Here is a 22,138-nt window from a genome sequence, read left to right as displayed (position 1 = left end):
GTGGAATACAGGTGGAGGGGTAGAGAGTTGGGTGGCTGGAGGATTTTGTTCATGACAGAGAAGGGGGTTTTTGAGTTTCCTTCGTTGGAGAGGATGAGGCCGGAGTAATAACTGGTTTTGGTTTGTGAGATTAGGTCCTTATATAGTGTGATATGGGTAGTGTACATGTCCTTGTGGATGGTGAGACCAGTTCTTTTGTGAAGTCGCTCCAGTTGTCGGTTTTTGGATTTCATGGATCTAAGCTCGGGGGTAAACCAGGGGGCAGATGCAGAAAAGGACACAGACCGGGTTTTCAGGGGGGCGAGAGAGGTGAGCTTGTTGGTGAGGCAGGTGTTATAAAGAGCGACCAGTTCATCTGGGTTGGAGAGGGAGTCCGGGATCTGGAAACTGTCGATAATGGAGCAGAGAGTGTTGATGTTAATGTCCTTAATATTACGAAATGAAATGAGACGGGGGGATTTGAGAGTGGAAAGGCGGAGTGTGGCGTTAAAAGTGAGGAGGAAGTGGTCCGTTACAGGGAAAGCATTGGCAGTGGGCTTGGAGGGGGTGAGACCAGAGCAGCAGACTAAGTCCAGTGTGTGTCCTTTAATGTGGGTGGGGAAATCTATGAGGTGTTGTATTCCAAAACTGTCCAGACATGATGCAAAGTCTCTAGTGAGAGGCAGGTTGGTATTGTCCATGTGTATATTGAAATCCCCCAGCAGAATGAAATTAGGAGAGAGAGTAGATATATAAGTGAGTAGAGTGGAAAATTCACTGATAAAATCACTGTGTGGCTTGGGGGGACGGTAAACTGTGGCGATGATGGTTGGTGAGGGTCCAGGAAGCTTAAAAACAAGGTATTCAAATGTGCTACATGCAGGGACAGAGACGGGCAGGACTTTCCACTTCTCGCTGTGAATTACCGCGAGACCTCCTCCACGGCCGTTGCCTCGGGGACGGCAGATGTAAACAAAACCGGGAGGAGTGGAGTCGTTGAGTGCGGAGAAGTGATTAGGCTGTTGCCAAGTTTCTGTTAAAAAGAGAAAGTCAAGCTTTCGGTCAGTGAGGAGATCTTGGATGAGGTGTCCTTTGCTCGTGGGTGAGCGGATGTTGAGCAGACCGAAGTTGACAGCGGAGGTGTCGTGTTTGACAGTAGTAGCATTAGCCGACCTAGCCAGGCCGGCTAATGCGTGGTGGTTGACGGTACGGCCGGAGTTTCTGGGACAGCGACGAGAAGTGGACCAAGTAGAGTTGACTGTACTGAAGCCATTGTGCTGGAGATGTCTGCGGGACCCATGGTGGATTAACGCCGGCGGGGTGGGCGAGTGATGTCCAGGTGATGGTGCAGCTCCGGTGGTGGAGGCTCCGGTGCATTCCAGCGGATCCGAAGGAGGTCTGCGACAGAGTAATGAAGTAGTCCTGCCACAGGATGATGGCAGAGCGACAGCAGTATCCAAATGAGACCAAACCGGGTGAGAGAGTTGTTGGGCCACATGACGAGGAAGGAACTGGAAAAACTCATAAAGCCGGTGGCGTGACAGCTAGCTTGAATTAGCAGCCGGCGTTAACCCGTGCACTTTTGGACAGAAGTGACGGAGTGACGGCATTTAACTGTGCGAGAGAAGCAGTTTTAGCTCTCGCGAATGAGTGGAAGCAGAGTCAGTTTTGTCACAAAGAACCATAGGCCAAAGCAGCGATAAAAACACTTGAAAAAACACTTGAAAAACACTTGAAAAACTACCGGTGAGCAGCGGCACCATACATGCCAGCGTCCACTCAAACCGGTTCGTACCTGTCGTAATCACAGCAGGAAACAGTTAATTCTCTGAATCGTAATTCCAACAGACGGCTAAAGCTCCAAAAGCTTGTGTGGTGGAGGTTTGTGTGAAAAACCCACAATTTTAAATGGGGATTTTCTGAGTTACTAATGTGACTACGTGTCGACCCATTACATCTGCTGGCTTTAGGAGATCCATCTAAAGAAGGGCTTACATCATCATGCAGGATATAAGCGCAGCTGATCCTCAATTCACAAGAATAAATATGAGCGATGAGACAGCCACACATAACCGACAGTACACTTCTATTCAAATAAAATACGCTGTGCGGCACTGAGATAATGTAACAATCACATAATATTCTGCATTCAAAAGACATATGAGCGACTCTGCTCTTTGAGAAACGTGTTCTGAACACAGTGTTGCCCTCAAATACGGGCCCGGCTGTCCAACTTTATGTCACCATAATATCGAAAAATGTGTCGTCATTCAAAATCACATTTTTGTAGCAAAGGAGCACCAAATGAACCAAAAAGCATGCAGTAATCCTGGTCCTGGGGAGCCAGTGCCCTGCATGTTTTAGTGAAGTTAGTTCCCAGCTCCCATCAGCACACCTGATTTAAATGCTCAGCTCATCAGCATACACTGCAGAAGCTTTCGCACTTTAGTGAAACGAACCAAACCTTTTGAATAACGTATTTCCCCTCCTCGTCTGAGGCGGCGCTGCATCAACAAATATTGATTGGTGAATGCAGGACAATTCATTGTTGTGGCCCTGATTGACATTGGATGCAACTAGACTTGGGTTTCTTGTTTCAGTGCCAATGTCATGTTGTTCGTGCACTATATTCACTCACTGTTAAAAGTCAGACAATGACAATAAATTGGCTTTCTTAATGTCACGTAAACACATTAGTCCGACTGAACTCAAGCTAGTCTGGACAATGAGATTCATAGTCCGATTACTGCTACATGGATATGCTTAGTCGGACTTGGCACAAATAATCATAATTGATTTATCTGTTGATTATTTTCTTGATACATGTAATATTTGTTTCTGTGCAAAAAATGTCTTGTCAACAAACCATTTGATTAACTGATTATCAAGATAGTTGATGGTTAATTTTGTAATCAATTATTTGTTGTGGCCCTAATTGACATTGAATGCAACTAGACTTGGCTTGCCAATGTCATAACAGTTTACCTACCATATTCACTCATTGTTAAAATTCCAATTTTTAGTCAGACAAAGACAATAAATTGGTTCTCTTAATGTCACGTAAACACATTAGTCTGACTAAACTCAAGCTAGTCTGGACAATGCGATTCATAGTCTTAGTCGGACTTGGCACAAATAATCATAATTGATTTATCTGTTGATTATTTTCTTGATTATCTTGATATTTTGATCTCTCTAACTGCCAGGTCGATGGCTCAGTGTAGTAATGAGGTCCAGGTTGTAGATTCAAGCTTAAATGACAATTTAATACTGAGTCAGCAAAGTTGATTTGTGACGATGTTTTTGTTAAGTGCTCTTCATTTAAATCTAATTCTCAGTGCTACGACGACTTAGTACCGAGGAACAAATAACAAACACTCACAGAATTCCATTATTCCAAAGCCAAAGTACTTATTGTGACTGTCTGGCGAAAATCAAATCTATTTTACAACAGCAATCTGCTGAGCAAACAAGGGGCTTTAGCTGATAAGCCACTGCTGCTCAATATTCATAATGGTCTATAAAGGAGGCTTTAGAGGATCTGGGTGAATTGCATTGTGGGTATGTGAAAGGCACTGGTTTTAAGTCTAAGCTCACAGTGGCTGGACTTCGGCTGCAATTTAGAACATTTATCCTAAATCTGAAAAGAGACCGTCTAATGTCACAATTAGCTTGATTTTTTATAATTTTTTATAATTTTTTATAATGAAGACAGCAGAATGTGCACAACCCAAACCTCTCGGAGAAAATCCCCATGTTTTCCATCTTTTACGAGTCATTCAATGGTGCAATGGTGCAGCAGCTCGACTGGTCGTCAACCTACCAAAATTCTCCCATACTACACAGCTCCTCCGTTCCCTTCACTGGCTTCCTGTAGCTGCTCGCATCCGCTTCAAGACTCTAGAGCTTGCGTTCCATGCTACAAACGGATCCGGTCCAGCCTACATCCAGGACATGATCAAAACCTACACCCCAGCCCACCCACTCCGCTCTGCTTCAGCAAACCGGCTCGCTGCCCCCTCACTGAGAGGATTGCAGAGGCATTCGCAGAACACAAGACTGTTCACTGTCCTAGCTCCCAAATGGTGCAACGAGCTCCCCATCAACATCCGGACAGCGGAAAGCCTCCACATCTTCCGCCGCCGACTAAAAACACATTTCTTCAGACGACTCCGACAACAGAAAAACAAACAAAAAAAACAAAAAAACTTCTACATCGCACTTATGACTAGCACTTCATAGTTTGGCTTACTTGAAGCTCTTTCTTACTTCTAGCTCTTATTTGTACCCAAATGTTTAAATGCACTTATTGTAAGTCGCTTTTGTCATGATCTGTCACTTACGTTAAGTATCTTGTTTTGTTTCTCCCTTCATGTTCCATGTCTTGTCTTCCTGTTTTATTTTGAAATCACTCCCCCTTGTCTCTGTTTCAGGTTCCTGTCTACCCCGCCCCCTTCCTTGTCTGCGTGCACCTGATCCCTGATTGTGTCTACCACACCTGCATCCTATCACTCCCTAATCAAGCACTGCTTATATTCCCCTCTGTGTCTTGTCTCGTTGCCAGTTCGTTGTAGTTTATACGTAGCTCACGTCCCAGCACTCTTTTTCACAGCCATAGTCTTGTCTTCTCGTGTTTTTGAACCTTGCCTGCCTTTTTCGACCTTGCCTTTTTGCCTGACGTTTTTGTACCGCTGCCTGATCTCTTTGACCTCCCGTGTACTGAACCTCTGCCTGGTATTAAACTCTGTTACTGACTGATTCGTGTTCTGAGTCCTGCCTTTGAGTCCCTTGTTCTGCTCAGCCATAGTTCACTACAGCTTTGGATAAAAGCGTCTGCTAAATGACATGTAATGTAATGTGCCACAGATACTCTACTGCCTCAGGGCACGAGATAAACATTTGAATACGACTAACAGTCAATTTTTATCAAATGTTCTAGTGAATGTAGACTGGGATGCAGCAGAAATAACCAAAATGTATTAAAATAAATCAAAATAAAAAGCTCTCGTCTAGTGTTATTTTGTTATTTCGTCTCGTCTAGCTGAATTACAGTAGCCAGAGGAAAATATGTAGTGATCGGTCACTACGTTTACAAGCACAGTTTAATCGAGCTAAGGTCTTAGCCGGCTAAGGCCATAGTCCGACACAACAACAGTAATAGCAATAAGCCCATTATGCAGGGCCATTAACGGAATGCTTTGTTCTTGAGTACAATAAACATTTACATTTGTGAAAAATTCTAAGCAAAAAACTATTTTTTTTCAGAATGGCGCAGCTCTACTGTCAATGTTATTGTTGCTCACTCACCGTATAACGAAATGAGCGGCATCGATCAGTTCTCCATAGCCGGAGCCATTCAGGTTCCCAGAGTTCCCCACCACAGAGCAGGTCCTGCAGCGATCAGAGCCGGCGTCCATGTAGACGACCTTGTTCGGAATGAGCTGGAACAGTCTCTCGATCAGGTTAGTGTAGCTGGCCAGGGGCTGTGGTCGCTGCAACCCCTGGTGACACAAACAGAGACAGGTCTCAGAGGCAGCTGTGGCGGCTCCGGAGCCACTTTAATCAGAGGTGATCCAAACACGGGGGCAGCGGAGCTTGAGAGGGCAAGCACATTTTGTGAAAAAAAAATTCCTGCAGTTTGTGAAAGCAGAGAAGTTGCACGTAAAAGCAAAACATGTGGTTATTACGTCAACATCACTCGCGCTGTTGCAGGAAGAAGGCGAATCAGCGTCTTTGTCATCAGAGAGGAGAGAGTTGGGAAAAACGCCTGCACATAGTTTCCATTTTTCGGCCTGTTTTTGGACACTGAAACAAATGTTACTATAACAATGTTGTATATTGTTCAAATTTCAAATTTAACACGCAGAATCTGGTGTTAATGTACAACTACAGTGTTTTTCTTCATTTTAAATTGTTAATACACTATTTTAACATGCAGTAAATTGTAAATAACGAGCAGATATAGGAAGTTATTCTGGAAAAATGGGCAAAAGCACTTAACTCACTGGATATTTTTGTGGCCCTTTTATGGTTAAAATCTGCAAAAAAAGTCCAAATGATCTCCCACGCCGTCTTTAACAGGAACAGAATGGCATCACATCATTCCATCGAGAAACTCACCTGCCACCATTTAAAGGTTTCCTCAGAGAGGACGCTGCTCTCTCGTGTCATCAGTGGGTGGATGGACTGATTGAAGCGCTCGGCAAACCACGGGTCGTCCTCCAGCTCCGCCATGCAGGTCAGACAGGCGCATCGGTTCTTGGTGAAGTGACTGAACGGGTCTCGGTAAGTGTACGAGTACGTGAACAGGAACATTGAAAATGTAATACAAAACAGCACAGCATAGATTTTTACTCTCAGGCTGATCAATCGAGACATGTTGCTCCGCTCAGAATCACTTATCACAATAAGTGTGACGTCTTTGAAGGAGCGAGGGAAAAAGCAAGTGGCTCAGTGCAGTTGAATGAGCAGACCCAGTCTTTTCTTTTCTGAAAGTCTGTCGTACTTAATGAATATCCTTATCCATGCGGATACTTCCGTATCAAGCGAGGAAAGGTAAATCCACCGCCTGGCTCCTGGTTAATCAGATCCAGAGACTTTCACCGACAGTGACTGGTGTGTCGTGCATTCTTTAATGATCCACCTGAAACCTGAAAAGCAAACAAAAGGACATTTTATGACACTGTGTTTTCCACTGTAGTAATAGATTCTGTAATATCATCCTGCAATATTTGTGTGACTGTGTGGGAATGTTTCCTTTTCTCGCTCTCTCTCTATTTTTCTTGCATCGCTCTCTCAGCTCTTAAACTCTTAAAGAGACTTTGGCAAACCTGAAAAAGTCCCCCATTGATTATGTCAACAGGCAACAACATCAATCAGCCTCCCCGATCCCACTGTTGTTGCTGAGTGCAAACTCCAAATACACAAATCACTTAACGTAACTGAGCTAAAACCAGAGCTACTTAGTGACACAGTGTTCGCTGTCACTGACCCAGAATCATGAGGGCACAAACGACTGTGGAGCAGCTGAGCTAATGTTAAAAAAACAAAAACAGCCTTTATGTTCTCGTCCACATCCCCCACAGTATCATCCAGTATTTGCTGCAGTGAGGAGCAGAGAGAACCAGGAGGAGGAGGAGGAAGCAGAGTCAGAGACTTATACTGCTAAACTCCATCCTCCGGGTCAGGGAGGCCCCAACTTCTCCTCACACATGTAAGATTACGCTCATTTAGATGAGCCTCATGACCCTGAAAGCGCCTTAAAAGCACCATGACTGTGAATACAGTCCTCAACGGGGTGATGATGCTCTGGCACATGTGTTCATTTATCTAGCAGAGGAGGAGGAAGAGTTTGGGACCTGCCAGACACAGACACTTATTTCTGTGTCTCTGGCTCTCTTCCCGGGTTCTGCCTTATCCTCACTTGCAGATATAGATGAGAACGCTTCCAGTGAAAAGTGTGGATAAAGGAAACCATACTATTCTCTTTTCCTTTTTTTAAAAAAAAGTATTATACAGTTATACAAACATACAAACGAGTAGTTTGCAACTGGTTCAAATGAGCCTTTGGAAGATGGTAGGTGGTATGCACTTGACTTCCTCTGATAGGAGAGGAAGCCTCAACCTTGTTAGACCGACTATAGACCGTTTACATCACGGGTGTCAAACTCAAATGACCTGGGGGCCAATGAGCATCTAGTAGGTCAAGAGGGAAAAAAACAACTGTTCAGTAGCAGGTGGGCAATACAAGATATTCATGATATATTAGACAGAATTTCAAAGTAAAAGTGCTTGTTTTGATATACAATGATGTACAGTTGCAACTAACGATTATTTTCATAATCAATTAATCTGTCGAGTATTTTCTCCATTAATCGAGTAATCGTTTAGTCTATAAAATGTCAGAAAACATTAAAAAATGTTGATCAGTGTTTGGAAATGATAACATTCTCAAATGTTGTTTCAATGATTTCTTTGTTACATGGAGCAAAGAAATGTTGAAAATATTCACATTTCAGAAGCTGAAACTATCAGAAATCTTGTTTTAATCATGAAAAAAAGCTTCAAACCGATGATCAAAATAGTTGACCATTAATTTAGTAATGAGATAGTAATCGATTCATTGTTTCAGCTCTAATGTATACTTCACAATAAAAACACATTTATGATGCACAAAAACAGATAAATAAATAGAACATTTTAACAAATAAAGACGAGGATAGCTGTAATTAAAACAGTTTAAATATCTAATTTAATGTTAAGTGTAATGTCTGGTGGGCGGACTGCATGTAATCGATTGGAGGGCCGCCAGTTTGACACCCCTGCTTTACAGTTTGTCAAGTTTTAATGACTGACAATGCAGGCAGACGTCCTGGGGTTCCATTTCTTTAAATGAAAAGTCCACCACTGCCTTTAAACCAGGGCCTGGGTTTAAATTGTATACTGTATATTTACCACATCATTCACACACACAGGGTGAGAAAGATAGTGTATTTGATGAAATAAAACCCTGGAAGCATTTCGCCAACACCCTCTATGCAAAAGATTATGACAAGAGAGACAAGCTGCAGTTTCTTAGCTGATTAGAAATTGATCAGGCCATTCAAATTCCGCCCTGGTGGGGGAACAAAAAAGGGACTGGGTTCGAGAGTGGCGGAGGAACGCGACACACAGCTACTACGCGCCGCTTGCCTGTTGATTTCATTTCCACTGCCACAGCTGAAAAACAAACGGTGGAGCCATTTATCAGCTGCACTGACACAGGCCAATGCACAGGAAGACTTATAAGATAAGATAGCTTTATTTATCTCACAGTGGAGAGAAAACGGCGTTACAGCAGCTCAACAATAGATAAAAAACAAAGAAACAATATACAAGTAAGTAAAAGTAGGAAATGATTTACATATATATATAAATATAAGTATAAATCTAAGTATAAATATACATATGTAAATATACATATGTAATAAGGTGCAGTAAGAATGTACAATGATTGTAAACATGTCGTTATGGCGTTATGGCAGACCAAAAATGAAATGTGGTAACAGGGACATAAACATCGTTATAATATCTATACACTGTTGTTGTAGAGTCGTACTGCAGTTGGAATGAATGACATGCGGAGGCGCTCTGTCCTGCACTTAGGGTGTATCAGTCTCTGACTGAAGGAGCTGCATAAGGACCCAACAGTCTTGTGTAGAGGGTGTGAGTTTGGCCAGGGCCCTCCTCTCATGGATGACCTGAATGGAGTCCAAAGGACAGCCACAGACCGAGCCGGCTTTCTTTATGATTCGGTTCAGTCTGTTTTTGTCCCGCACAGAACACCCCCCCCCCCAACACACCTCAGCAAACAGGGCTACCGACGCGACCACAGTGTCATAGAATGTCCTCAGTAGTTTCCTGCACACCCCAAAGGAACGCAGTCTCCGCAGGAGATACAGACGGCACTGACCCCTCTTGTAGAGTGAGTCAGTGTTGTCAGACCAGTCCAGTTTGTTGTTTAGGTGAACACCCAGGTACTTGTATGTCCTCACCCTCTCGATATCCAGTCCCTGGATGTTCATCAGTGCAGGGATTTTGGGTTTCCTGCTGAAGTCGACCACCATTTCCTTCGTCTTGCTGGCGTTAACTTGAAGGTGATTTAGCTCGCACCAGCTGACAAAGTCCATAATGGTCTGCCTATACTCCAGATCGCCCCCCCCGACACACGCCCCACGATAGCGGTGTCGTCTGAGAACTTTTGGAGGTGGCAACTGTCTGTGGAGTACCTGAAGTCTGAGGTGTACAGGGTGAAGAGGAAGGGGGAGAGCACTGTGCCTTGGGGGGCTCCCGTACTGCAGACCACCATGTCGGACACACAGTCCTGCAGCCTCACAAATTGGGGTCTATCTGTGAGGTAATTGGTGATCCATGCAACCAGCCGGTCGCTGACACCTGCTCTCTCCATCTTCACCCTGAGTAGTGATGGTTGTATGGTATTAAAGGCACTTTTGGACTTATCTTCATCGTTTATTTCGAAGTTAACGCTAAGAGATAAGCGTATAAAGTTAGTCTTAATTTAAAGGAGTCGCACTCGGCATCATGTATTTCTGGTTAATTCAGCAGGGCATTCATTAGTAAGTTTATAATAATTTGCCTGCTCACTTTACAGTTTTGTGGGACGTTTGTTGGAAATGTGTTCAATCTTAAGATTGTGTGCGGGGGGTTTTCTGTGTGTGTAGAGCTGCAACTAACAATTATTTTCATAAATGATTAATTGAGTCATCGTTTGGTCCATAAAATGTCAGAGAATGTTGAAAAATGTCGATCAATGTTTGTCAAACCTGGAAATGACGATGCTTGGAAATGATTTCTTCGTTATGTGGAGCAAAGAAACGAAGAAAATATTCACATTAAAAAGCCGAAACATCGGAAATCTTATTTTAATCATGAAAACATTTTTTTTTTAATATTTTCTAGGGTAAACTCTGGTCCTAAGCCCATTATGTACGACTTTGGTTAATCCTATGCAATGTTTTTCGAAATGCTCTACATACACTAAATGTGATGTATTCTCTGTTTATATTTACAGGAAGTCTGCTCGAGCTTGGGGGAAAAAGAAGAAAGAAAGAAAGAAAGAAAGAAAGATTTTTTTTGATTTTTAAAATGAACATTTATTTTCAAAGTTCAACACAAATTACAATAGAACACTATTAAGCGGAGGGAAATTTAGGCCATAAAATTAAAAAAAATAAATAGAAAATTACTCATATGTTCAATACTAAGGAGTCATTTGTGACTGAGCAGAGAACATCATGCACTGCCCAAATGTCTCTGAATGTGTGGATATTGTCAGTCAGTCTGTAGAAGCCAAACTCTACTCTTAGTCGAGCAGATAGGAGGCTGCTACAGACTCTGACTACATCCTCTGACCCCTGACCTCTGACCTTATTTCTGCGACTGACCCAAATAGCTAGCTTTGCTGTTCCTGAGATGTAGTTGACCAAGGTGAGTACTTTCTTTTTACGGGCAGAATAGTGTAGTCCGTAGATGAAAAGAGAGAGTGAAAACTCTTCCCCTAGACCTCGAAACCATGTTTGCAGCAGATCAAAAAGCCCCGTCAGCCTGGAACACTGGGTGAATAAATGCTGTAAGGGCTCTACCTGTGGGCAGAATGGACAGCCCTCACCTGTGTTCGGAGCGAAGTGAGCCCTAAACCCGTTTGTAGCTTTGGCCCCGTGTACAATCCTCCACTGTAGGTCGCCCGTTCGCTTTTCAATGGGGGCTTTGTACAGGGACCACCAACAGCCCCTCGGGGATGAGTCCACATCAAAAACCTGTGTCCACCTCGATGCTGGCACCTCTGCCAGTGAGCGAAAGTTCAAAACCTTCACGCTCATGATGTATATCGCTTTCCTTCCAAGACCCTCGAATTCTCCAGACTGTGGGGTGTTGAGAGACAGCAGGAGGTTCTGTTGGTTCTGAAACTGCCCGACATCAGGAGACACGAGCAGAGGAGGAAATAGGTACTCGCATTCATCATCCCATTGATCGGACAGGGTGTTATCTTCAGCGAACTCTCTGAGGGCAGGGGGTAGCGACGCACAAACCTCCTCCAGGAGCCTCTTCAGGAGCCTGCTGGACCTGACTTTGAGTTTTTCAGACAGACAGCTGGGGGACAGGTGTCTTCAGCAGGTGACCCAGTTTGACAATGCCAGCCTCTCTCAGCTTTGATTTAATTGTGCTTGATGACAGCAGTTTCGATTTTATTAGTGTGTCTGTGAAGAGTGGTTCTTCGAAAAGCCATAGTCCAGGTGTTATTGTGGGTTTCCTGTGGATTTTAAAGACCTGCCAGGCCTCCAGTACGGAGCGATAAAAGGGAGATAGTCCAGTTAGGTCTCTTGAGACTGGATCTAACAGGAACAAATGTTTGTCATAACCCAGCCCTCCAGCTCTTTTCAGTAGTGTGTATGCAGTGTCCAGCCAAGCCATTCCAAGACCGTATAGGAGTTTCTGGGCTGTTTGAACTCTGAAAGCTGTCATCCGGGCTTGAATGTCCACCAAACCTTGTCCCCCCTCATGGATTGGCAGGTACAGTATTGTGGACCTCAGCCAGTGTTTTCCTGACCAGAAAAAGTCCACTAGCTCCCGTTGGATCCGGGTCACCAGGCCACCAGGAGGAGGGAGGACCATCAATTTATGCCACAGCATCGAGGCAACCAAGTTATTGACTACCAGGACTCTCCCCCTATAGGAAAGCTGAGGTAGCAGCCATTTCCATTTGGTTAATCTGGCTCGCTCTGTTCCCAGGTAGATTCCTAGGAATTTCATGCCTTCTTTGCCCCATCTGAGGCTTCCAGGCAGAACCGGGAGCCCCCCACCTGTCCACCGGCCCACCTGCAGAGCCCCAATTTTCTCCCAGTTCACTCTGGCTGACGAGGCCCTCTGATACAGTGAGATGCATTGTTGTAGTGAGTTGACATCTTCCTGACTCGTTATGAATATATTTATATCATCAGCATATGCTGAGATGACCAGTGGTGGATGACTGGAGAGACCTGGCAGAGTTATGCCTGAAAGTCTCTCTCTTAATTTAACTAAAAAGGGTTCAATTATTAGTGAGTACAGCTGTCCTGAGAGTGGGCATCCCTGCCTAATGCCTCTTTTCACTGGAACTGGACTGCTGAGCCCACCTCCCACCTTTACCAAGCAAAAAGCCTCCCTGTACAATAAATTGAGGTGTGAAATAAAACCCTCGCCAAAACCAAAAGCCCTTAACGTTGAAAAAAGAAAAGAATGGTCTACCCTGTCGAAAGCCTTCTCTTGGTATAAAGAGATAAAACCGGCATCGATATTTTGGTCCTTGCAGATTTGTAAGAGATCTCTAAAAAGAAAAATATTGTCCATTATTGTTCTATCTGGTATGCAGTAAGTTTGGTCCTTTTGTACGATGTATTCCAAAAATGTTTTCAGTCTGTTGGCGAGGATTTTTGAAAAAAGTTTATAGTCTGTGCAGAGCAGTGCAACCGGTCTCCAGTTCTTTAAAAGCGATAAATCGCCTTTTTTTGGAAGCAATGACAGCACGGCCATCCTGCAGGAGTTAGGCAGCACCCCCTTCCTGGAGCACTCGAGCAGGACCTCCCACAGGTCAACACCGACACTACTCCAGAAATGTTTGTAGAACTTAGCTGGCAGACCATCTACACCAGGAGTTTTTCCTGCAGCCAACTGATGTACGGCCGCAGTGAGCTCCACCAGAGAAATGCTGTGGCCCAGAACCTCCCGGTCCTCGGTGGTGAGCTGAGGAAGTCCCTGCAGTAGCTCATCCACACTATCTCCACAACAGGTCTCCGAGTTGAAAAGTTTGCTGTAATAATCCACAGCGTGGTGTTTCATTTCCACAGGGTTTGTGGTAATTCTGCCACCAGGAAGCTGCAGACAGGCCATGTGTTTGGATCCTGATGCTGACTTCTCTAAGCCGAAGAAGAAGGATGTAGGAGCATCCATGTCTTTGACGGTAGTAAACCTGGATCCAGAGATGGTGACTCTGGTGGAGGGAACTGCGAGGGGGGAGACTTGGAGATACGAGCCGCGGACAGTGACACCACTTTCAATCAGCCCCGCAACAAACTTTTCCTCCTTAAGGAAGACGATGACACCATGGTTCATCCTGGAGGCATGGGACAGATGGGAGTGACCTACTGCGTCCCCCACCGCCAGGAGAACCTCCTCTACCGGCACCGATGGATCGGGTTGGATCCTCACCCCGTGTCTGAGCGACAGTGACAGCGTCTGTGAGGACGCCATCGCCGCAGAGACACGCGGGGACCAAGCCGTCAGAAGACGATCAAACACAATTAACAAAATCCCTACTCTCCTACACTATCAATGCATATTGAGTCACACATGCAAACCAGCAGAAAATAGAAGAAGTGGCGAAACTCACCCAAACTTTCAGTCACTCTCTCTCGAACCCTCTCACTCTCTCTCACACTCTCTCCCAGCATGCACCACGAGAAAGAAAGAAAGAAAGAAAGAAAGAAAAAAAGAATGGTGCTGAGGTGTTTCTTGGAAGAAAGCCAGGACTGCTAAGTGGAAGCAGAGGGCAAATCAAACCAGGGAGAAGTCCGAGGGGAATGCTGTGTAGGATAGAAGGCAGCGTTTGAGCGACCCAAGAGGCCTAAAAAAGATACACTAACTATTAGTGAAATATATTTGTACATGCCGCACAGACATGAAGCTTGACTGAAATGAGCTCTGCTGCTGCTGCTGCTGCTGCTGCTGCTGCAGCCATGGACGTAGGTTCTCTTGCAAAGCCGTGTACTTAAAGGGTCTGACTGAGTCTGTGGTGAGCCACGGGGATTCCTCCGTCTGAAGTGTGAATGCCAAAGCTGAATAACTGATTACGGAAGAAGCCTGCACTGATTTAAACTCAGGCTTCACACGAGAGAGAGAGAGAGGGAGACAAGAAGGTGTGGTGTAAAGAAGGAGAGAAAGAGAGCTTACACCTGCAGTAACCACGGTTGTCACTTTCAAAGTCAAACCTGTTCACGTTGAAAATAAGCAGCCTCGGAGTGCACGTGGAAGATCACGTGGTGGACCAGTAGAGGGCGCTCTGAGCACAGCTCGACCCTAAAAAACATTTTGAATGCCCTCTCCAAATATTTACAAAGGAATGGCATAGTGTCACGTTGAGAGTTTTGAACAAAACGGCACAGAACATAGAACAATCAAAAACTTTATGATTTTTATGATGATGAAATGACAACCTTGGGTGATTTGCTCCTTGTGTTGTTTCAAATTGTTCAATTTTCAAAACCAATAATTGTCCCGGTACTCGTGGTGTCCTTGTTGACAGCTATACACTTCAGTTGAAGTGGAGACGAGGATGAAATGAGATTTTTTCTTTTCTTTATACACTGTGCTATAATTTCAATGGCATTCACAGCACAATCCTGTAGAACCGTGCTGATCTTTTAACGGCCAAAAACGGCCCAGAGGATGAGTTTGTGACTAAATATTATATGCATTTCTAGATCCACTGTGACTTGTTGTAATGCACATGTGTAAATGGTAAACTTAGGCATAATATTGTTGAAACTGCACTTATTTTTCCTCAAGAAATGTCAGGTTACGTTCACAGTTCATTAAAGGTAAAACCAAAGGGAAACATTTGGAGTTCTTGTTGTTTATAGATTATTATGCTATTACTTTAGTGGTACGGCCCACTTGAGATCAAATTGCGCTGTATGCGGCAACTGATATAGAGTGTACACAACAGTGAAACGCAGCTTCCTCTGAAATGTCAAAGTCAAATTATGGACTGTGTTGTATTTACATTTCACTTCTAAACGTCAGCTAGAACGCAATGAGAACGTGTCTCTAGTTCGTTCAGAATCAGCTGAACGTATCGTCTTATGTGATTTTCGTATTCCCGTAGCAGCCTCTGCTTTAAAACCACTTGAAGCTCACAGAATAGTCACTTCCACGGAAGCTCAGCTTCTTTGGGAGTCAGTGGAGCAGTGGGCGGAGCCTTTTCTGCCTCAGTCCTGTGTGGATTTTGCCATTTTGCGTCTGTAGACAAGCAGCTGCTGCCCACCGTGTGTGTTATTTGCTCGGCGATATAGACCATTTTCATTTGCACATTGTTACGACCCTGGGGTTGTGACTGATTTTTCCTTGTGTGCATGTGAGTGTGAGATGGGTTGCAGGTGTGCATGTTTGAGTGAATGACGTGTGAGTGAGTCTAGGGGGATCCTGGGTGCTGATTGGTCCTGCACAGGAGGAGTCCATATAAGGGGCCTGAACATCTCAGCTGCGGCGGCGGACTTCCTCAAACCATTCACTGCCAGACTGCCAGCAGACATTTTGTGCTTGATTTTAATAAACCAAATGGTTTGTTTGATGTGTTGCTGGTGGTTTCTTGGGAAGAGGGAGTCTCATTATTCATGTTGCGATCAGGTTTTCCTCTAGGCCGGGTCGTAACAACATATACAGTTGTGTTCCTGATTTCTTATTTTTTAGCATGTTTGTCACACTTAAATGTTTCAGATCATCAAACTAATTTAAATATTAGTCAAAGACAACACCAGTAAAAACAATGCGTTTTTTAAATGAAGGTTTTTATTATTAAGGGAGGGAAAAAAAATCTAAACCTACATGGCCCTGTGTGGAAAAAGTGTTTGCCCCCTAAACCGAATAACTGGGTGGGCCGCCGTTTGCAGCAACAACTGCAATCAAGCGTTTGCGATAATTTGCAATGAGTCTTTTACAACGCTGTGGACGAATTTTGTCCCACTCATCTTTGCAGAATTGTTGTAATTCAGCCACATTAGAGGGTTTCCGGGCATTAACCGCCTTTTTAAGGTCATGCTACAGAATCTCAATAGGATTCAGGTCAGGACTTTGACGAGGCCACTCCAAAGTCTTCATTTAGTTTTTCTTTAGCCATTCAGAAGTGGACTTGCTGGTGTGCTTCGGATCATTGTCCTGCTGCAGATCCCAAGTTCGCTTCAGCCTGAGGTCACGAACAGATGGCCGCACATTCTCCTTCAGGATTTTTAGGTAGACAGCAGAATTCATGGTTCCATTTATCACAGCAAGTCTTCCAGGTCCTGAAGCAGCAAAACAGCCCCACACCATCACACCACCACCACCATATTTGATTGTTGGTATGATGTTCTTTTTCTGAAATGTGCTGTTACTTTTACGCCAGATGTAATGGGACACACACCTTCCAAAAAGGTGTGTTTTGTCTCGTCAGTCCACAGTTGGCAGTTCTTTAGATGTTGTTCTGGGTTCTTTTGTACCTCTTAGATGAGTCGTCGCTGCACTATTGGGGTAATTCTTGTCGGCTGGCCACTCATGGGAAGGTTGTCCACTGTTCCATGTTTTCTCCATTTGTGAATAATGGCCCTCACCGTGGTTCTCTGGAGTCCCAAAGCTTTAGAAAAGTCTTTGTAACCTTTTCCAGACCGATAGATGTCACTTACTTTGTTTCTCATTTGTTCCTGAATTTCTCGAGATCGCGGCATGATGTCTTCCTTTTTTGGGATCTTTTGGCCGACTTCACTTGTCTGACAGGCTCTATTTAAGTCGTCTCTTGATTCAATAGGTCTGGCAGTAATCAGGCCTGGGTGTGGCAAGTAAAGTTTTCCAAAAAATTTGACTAACCAAAGGGGCCTGATGATTTTACAATAACTTTTTCACATGGGGCCATGTAGGTTTGGATAGTTTTTTCCCGATAATAAATAAAATCATCACTTAAAAACTGCATTTTGTGTTAACTTGGGTTGTCTTTGTCTAATATTTAAATTTGTTTGATAATCTGAAACATTTAAGTGTGATAAACATGCTAAAAAATAAGAAATCAGGAAGGGGGAAAACACTTTTGCACACAACTGTACACTGTAAATAAAAAGTTTTTATTGCATTTCCTTTACGTATAAATAACAGACCAGCGACCGCCACAGATACACAAGTATAGACGGAGGAAAAAGCCGTGCACAGAGAGCTGATACTCATGTCTCTTGCAGTGTCACAGACGGCAATTGCTCATGACAGGTACAATTTCCCCCTGTGACCAGGTGCCTTAATATTGGATGCCACCTCAGCACCCCCATCGCCACCTCTGCCACCCTCTCCTCTCTAAATACTGCAGCAAACCAGTGTTGCCAACTTGGTGACTTTGTCGCTAGATCTGGCGACTTTCCAACTGCTCCTAGCGACTTTTTTTGTCAAAAGCAACTAGCAACAAATATAGCGAGTTTTTCTGGTGTTATTGGAGACTTTTGAGGTGTTTGGAGATTCTCACGTGAAAGCACGTATCAACCACAACCACATACTTAACACACACAACAAAAACTCATAAGCCATGAAGCTGGCGTTTGCTCACACTGACACAGAGTCATGTATGTTTAAGAGGCTTTCTGTGGCTTCATGCTGCTGCTGCCTCTGGGACTCTCACAGCACAGACACCTCTCTGCTCCATGTTCAACAGTTGCTCAGGGTTGATCTTACACAGCAGTGATTGATACAGAGTCTTTTTGAAGTGAGAGAGCTGAGCAGTACCTGCCTGAGTAATTCTGGTACCACCACCAACCCCCAACACCACCACCCCAAACAATCCCATGGAAAGAAATCAAAAGCAGCCCTCAAAACAAGGATGGAGAGCCTCCTTCCTCCACACATCTGTTTGTATTTGTAGCAGGTGTATGAATGATGATATTAATTGTAATCACTGAGAAGTCATTTTTGTAGCCAAGTAAATGTGATTTTTTGTTTCGTTTTATTTATAAATTTCAGTAGGTTTAACCTCAGCAGCAGTAGATCATTTAGAGGCTGCATGTGAGCAGCAGCTGCAGCTCAAATAAAGTTATACAATTATGCACACTAGCGCGCGGTGTTTCGGTGCCTACTCACTTCAAAATGAGTCGCGGGCTGCGAGTGGAGTCCAGTCCGGTTATTTCCGTGCATCCGTGCATCCGTGCGTCCGTGCGGAGAGGAGAGGAGATGAGATGAGAGGAGAGGAGAGGAGGCGACAGCAGCAGCAGCAGGAGGAGCGGCAGAGGCAGCAGTGACACTACGGAGCGCGAGAGAATGTGATGAAATGACTCCAGTCAGAGCGTGGAAGATTCTAACTGGAGATAGGAACAATCAGTGACGGGCTTACATTTATACACACACACACATACCTATACACAGGTTTGCACATCTTATCTCATCCTCTCAGGACACGGTGTTCACTTCCATTCATTTGGACATCTTAAACCAGGGGTCTACAACCTGTGGCTCGGGTCCCTGTTTGCTTTTTAATTAGGGTATGAGCACAAGGTGCGTAGAACCCTATTGAAATGCAAAGAATTCTTATTAGTGCTTGAGCACGCACACAGTAGTGCGAGGACCTATTTTTTTCTTTTTTTGAATCTAGATTTTGACCCCTAAACGTGTGTGAAAACGAACAAAAATGGCACCAAATATTTGGTGCCATGAACTGTGTCCTCAGGTGTTTATCACATGTCAGTATCAGGAAACAAATGTGCTGAACAAAGTAATGAGCTCTTATTAATTCTTAATCCTCTTATTATGTAAAGGGATTTTTACTTTTTTTAAAGTAAAGTTTCTTAGAAGATAAATCCGAAGTCACCTTCAGCAGCATTAACCTCTGCCTGTGTACAAAAACTTGCATAATACTTTCTTTCATTTCACACGATTCTAGTTATGTGCTGAATATATAGTCTCTAAAACATCGGGTGTCCTCCATGTCAGACGTTCTAAATGTGTCCTATTTAGGTTTTTATGAACTGCTAAACATTTAACTTGGCTGAATACTTGATGGCAGTAATTAGAGCCTGAGTTTGTTGTGGTAAATTACAGCACGAGTACATCACCAGGTCATCCCATACCGCATGTACAGAACACTGCGTTCTTCCTTGTCATCAATCTTAATTTAAATGGTCCTTTGTTCTCGAACAGGATGAATTGAATTGAATTGAATTGAATTGAACTTTATTCCTCCACCAGGGGGGAAACACACATTCACAACAGCTCAGTTAAGAAATGAGAATAGAATAAAAATAAAAATAAAAATAAAAAAAAAAATAAAAAAAAAAAACAATACAATAGTAAGAAAATTACAAAAAATAAAAGTAAAAAAGATAAAATTACACTCTAATATAGAGTAAGTATCAGGGGTAAGTAGGAAGTGAGTGGACATTTACAACGAGGAGTTAAATATCCAAACATCCATAACAGCAGTGGGGATGAAGGACTTTCGGTAGCGCTCCGTCCTACACTGAGGGTGCCGGAGCCTGCCGCTGAAGGAGCTGCCAAGCCCCTCAACAGTCAGGTGCGGTGGGTGGAGTGTGTTCTCCATGATGGAGGACAGTCTGGATAACGTCCTCCTCTGTCCCACCTCCTCCACCGATTCCAGCGAGCGGCCCAGGACAGAGCCGGCCCTCCTGGCCAGCCTGTTCAGTTTCTTTCTGTCCCGGTCCGTGCTGCCCGCTCCCCAGCAAACCACAGCATAGTGGATGGCAGAGGCCACCACAGAGTCATAAAAAGTCCGGAGTAGAGGTCTGCACACTCCGAAGGACCTCAGTCTCCTCAGGAGGTGGAGGCGACTTTGACCCTTTTTGTACAGGGCGTCGATGTGAGTTCAGTTTATTATTGAGGTGAACACCCAGGTACTTAAAGTTATCCACCAGCTCAATGTCCCAGCCGTGGATGCTCACCGGTGGGTGTGGTGGGGTCTTTTTCCGGAAGTCGATCACCATCTCCCTCGTCTTTCCGGTGTTCAAGCACAAGAAGTTGCTCTCACACCAGTCCACGAAGTCCTTGATGACCGACCTGTACTCCAGCTCGTCCCCCTCAGACACACAGCCAACAATGGCTGAGTCATCGGAGAACTTCTGGAGGTGACAGCAGAACTTCTGGAGGTGCCAAAATGACATACCATTCTATCTGAGTAAATGTATAGTCGACCAAACTAAACACACCTGCCAAACACGGGAATGTGTTTAATCCAGTTGGATTTGTTATTGCACATACATTTATATACAGTGGGTACGGAAAGTATTCAGACCCCTTTAAATTTTTCACTCTTTGTTTCATTGCAGCCATTTGCTAAAATCAAAAAAGTTCATTTTATTTCTCATTAATGTACACTCAGCACCACATCTTGAAATTTTGCAAATTTATTAAAAAAGAAAAACTGAAATATCACATGGTCATTATTCAGACCCTTTGCTGTGACACTCACATGCTGTCCATTTCTTCTGATCCTCCTTGAGATGGTTCTGCTCCTTCATTGGAGTCCAGCTGTGTTTAATTAAACTGATTGGACTTGATTAGGAAAGGCACACACCTGTCTATATAAGACCTTACAGCTCACAGTGCAAATAAGAATAATGAGGTTGAAGGAAGTGCCCAAGGAGCTCAGAGACAGAATTGTGGCAAGGCACAGATCTGGCCAAGGCTACAAAATAATTTCTACAGCACTCAATGTTCCTAAGAGCACAGTGGCCTCCAAAATCCTTAAATGGAAGACGTTTGGATTGACCAGAACTCTTCCTAGACCTGGCTGTCCAGCCAAACTGAGCAATCGTGGGAGAAGAGCCTTGGTGAGAGAGGTAAAGAAGAACCCAAAGATCACTGTGGCTGAGCTCCAGAGATGCAGTAGGGAGATGGAAGAAAGTTCCACAAAGTCAACTATCACTGCAGCCCTCCACCAGTCGGGGCTTTATGGCAGAGTGGCCCGACGGAAGCCTCTCCTCAGTGCAAGACATATGAACGCCTGCATAGAGTTTGCCAAAAAACACATGAAGGACTCCCAGACTATGAGAAATAAGATTCAAGATTTAACTTTTTGGCGTTATTCTGAGCGGTATGTGCGGAGAAAACCAAGCACTGCTCATCACCTGCCCAATACAATCCCAACAGTGAAACATGGTGGTGGCAACATCATGCTATGGGGGTGTTTTTCAGCTGCAGGGACAGGACGACTTATTGAAATTGAAGGAAAGATGAATGTGGCCATGTACAGAGATATCCTGGAAGAAAACCTCTTCCAGAGTGCTCAGGACCTCAGACTGGGCCGAAGGTTCACCTTCCAACAAGACAATAACCCTAAGCACACAGCTAAAATAACGAAGGAGTGGCTTCGGAACAACTCTGTGACCATTCTTGACTGGCCCAGCCAGAGCCCTTACCTAAACCAATTGAGCATCTCTGGACAGACCTGAAAATGTCTGCCCACCAACGTCCACCATCCAACCTGACAGAACTGGAGAGGATCTGCAAATAAGAATGGCAGAGGATCCCCAAATCCAGGTGTGAAAAACTTGTTGCTTCATTCCCAAGAAGACTCATGGCTGTACTAGCTCAAAAGGGTGCTTCTACTCAATACTGAGCAAAGGGTCTGAATACTTATGACCATGTGATATTTCAGTTTTTCTTTTTTAATAAATTTGCAAAAATGTCTACATTTCTGTTTTCTTTCTGTCAAGATAGGCTGCTGATTGTACATTAATGAGAAATAAAACTAACTTATTTGATTTTAGCAAATGGCTGCAATGAAACAAAGAGTGAAAAATTTAAAGGGGTCTGAATACTTTCCGTACCCACTGTATTTCTCACTGGTGTTTGTTGTTAAAAACAACTCCGTTCTGGGGATTAAACCCAT

General features: G+C 44.0%; 1 protein-coding gene across 1 annotated transcript in view; it reads right to left on the bottom strand.

The window, feature by feature from the left end:
• LOC131447672 (CMP-N-acetylneuraminate-beta-galactosamide-alpha-2,3-sialyltransferase 1-like) overlaps nt 1-18,577 on the bottom strand; it is a 32,664-nt gene extending 14,087 nt beyond the window's left edge. Inside the window, exons 1-3 of the mRNA XM_058619617.1 lie at nt 18,379-18,577; nt 6,100-6,629; nt 5,287-5,480 (exon numbers count right to left, since the gene is read on the bottom strand). Of these exons, the coding sequence (XP_058475600.1) occupies nt 5,287-5,480; nt 6,100-6,357 (452 nt within the window). The 5' untranslated portion in view covers nt 6,358-6,629; nt 18,379-18,577. The remainder of the gene's footprint in view (nt 1-5,286; nt 5,481-6,099; nt 6,630-18,378) is intronic.
• Between the last annotated feature and the right edge of the window lie 3,561 nt (nt 18,578-22,138).

This window comes from Solea solea, chromosome 20, assembly GCF_958295425.1.
Source record: "Solea solea chromosome 20, fSolSol10.1, whole genome shotgun sequence".
Classification (NCBI taxonomy): domain Eukaryota; kingdom Metazoa; phylum Chordata; class Actinopteri; order Pleuronectiformes; family Soleidae; genus Solea; species Solea solea.
This window is presented reverse-complemented; position numbering and strand designations above follow the sequence as displayed.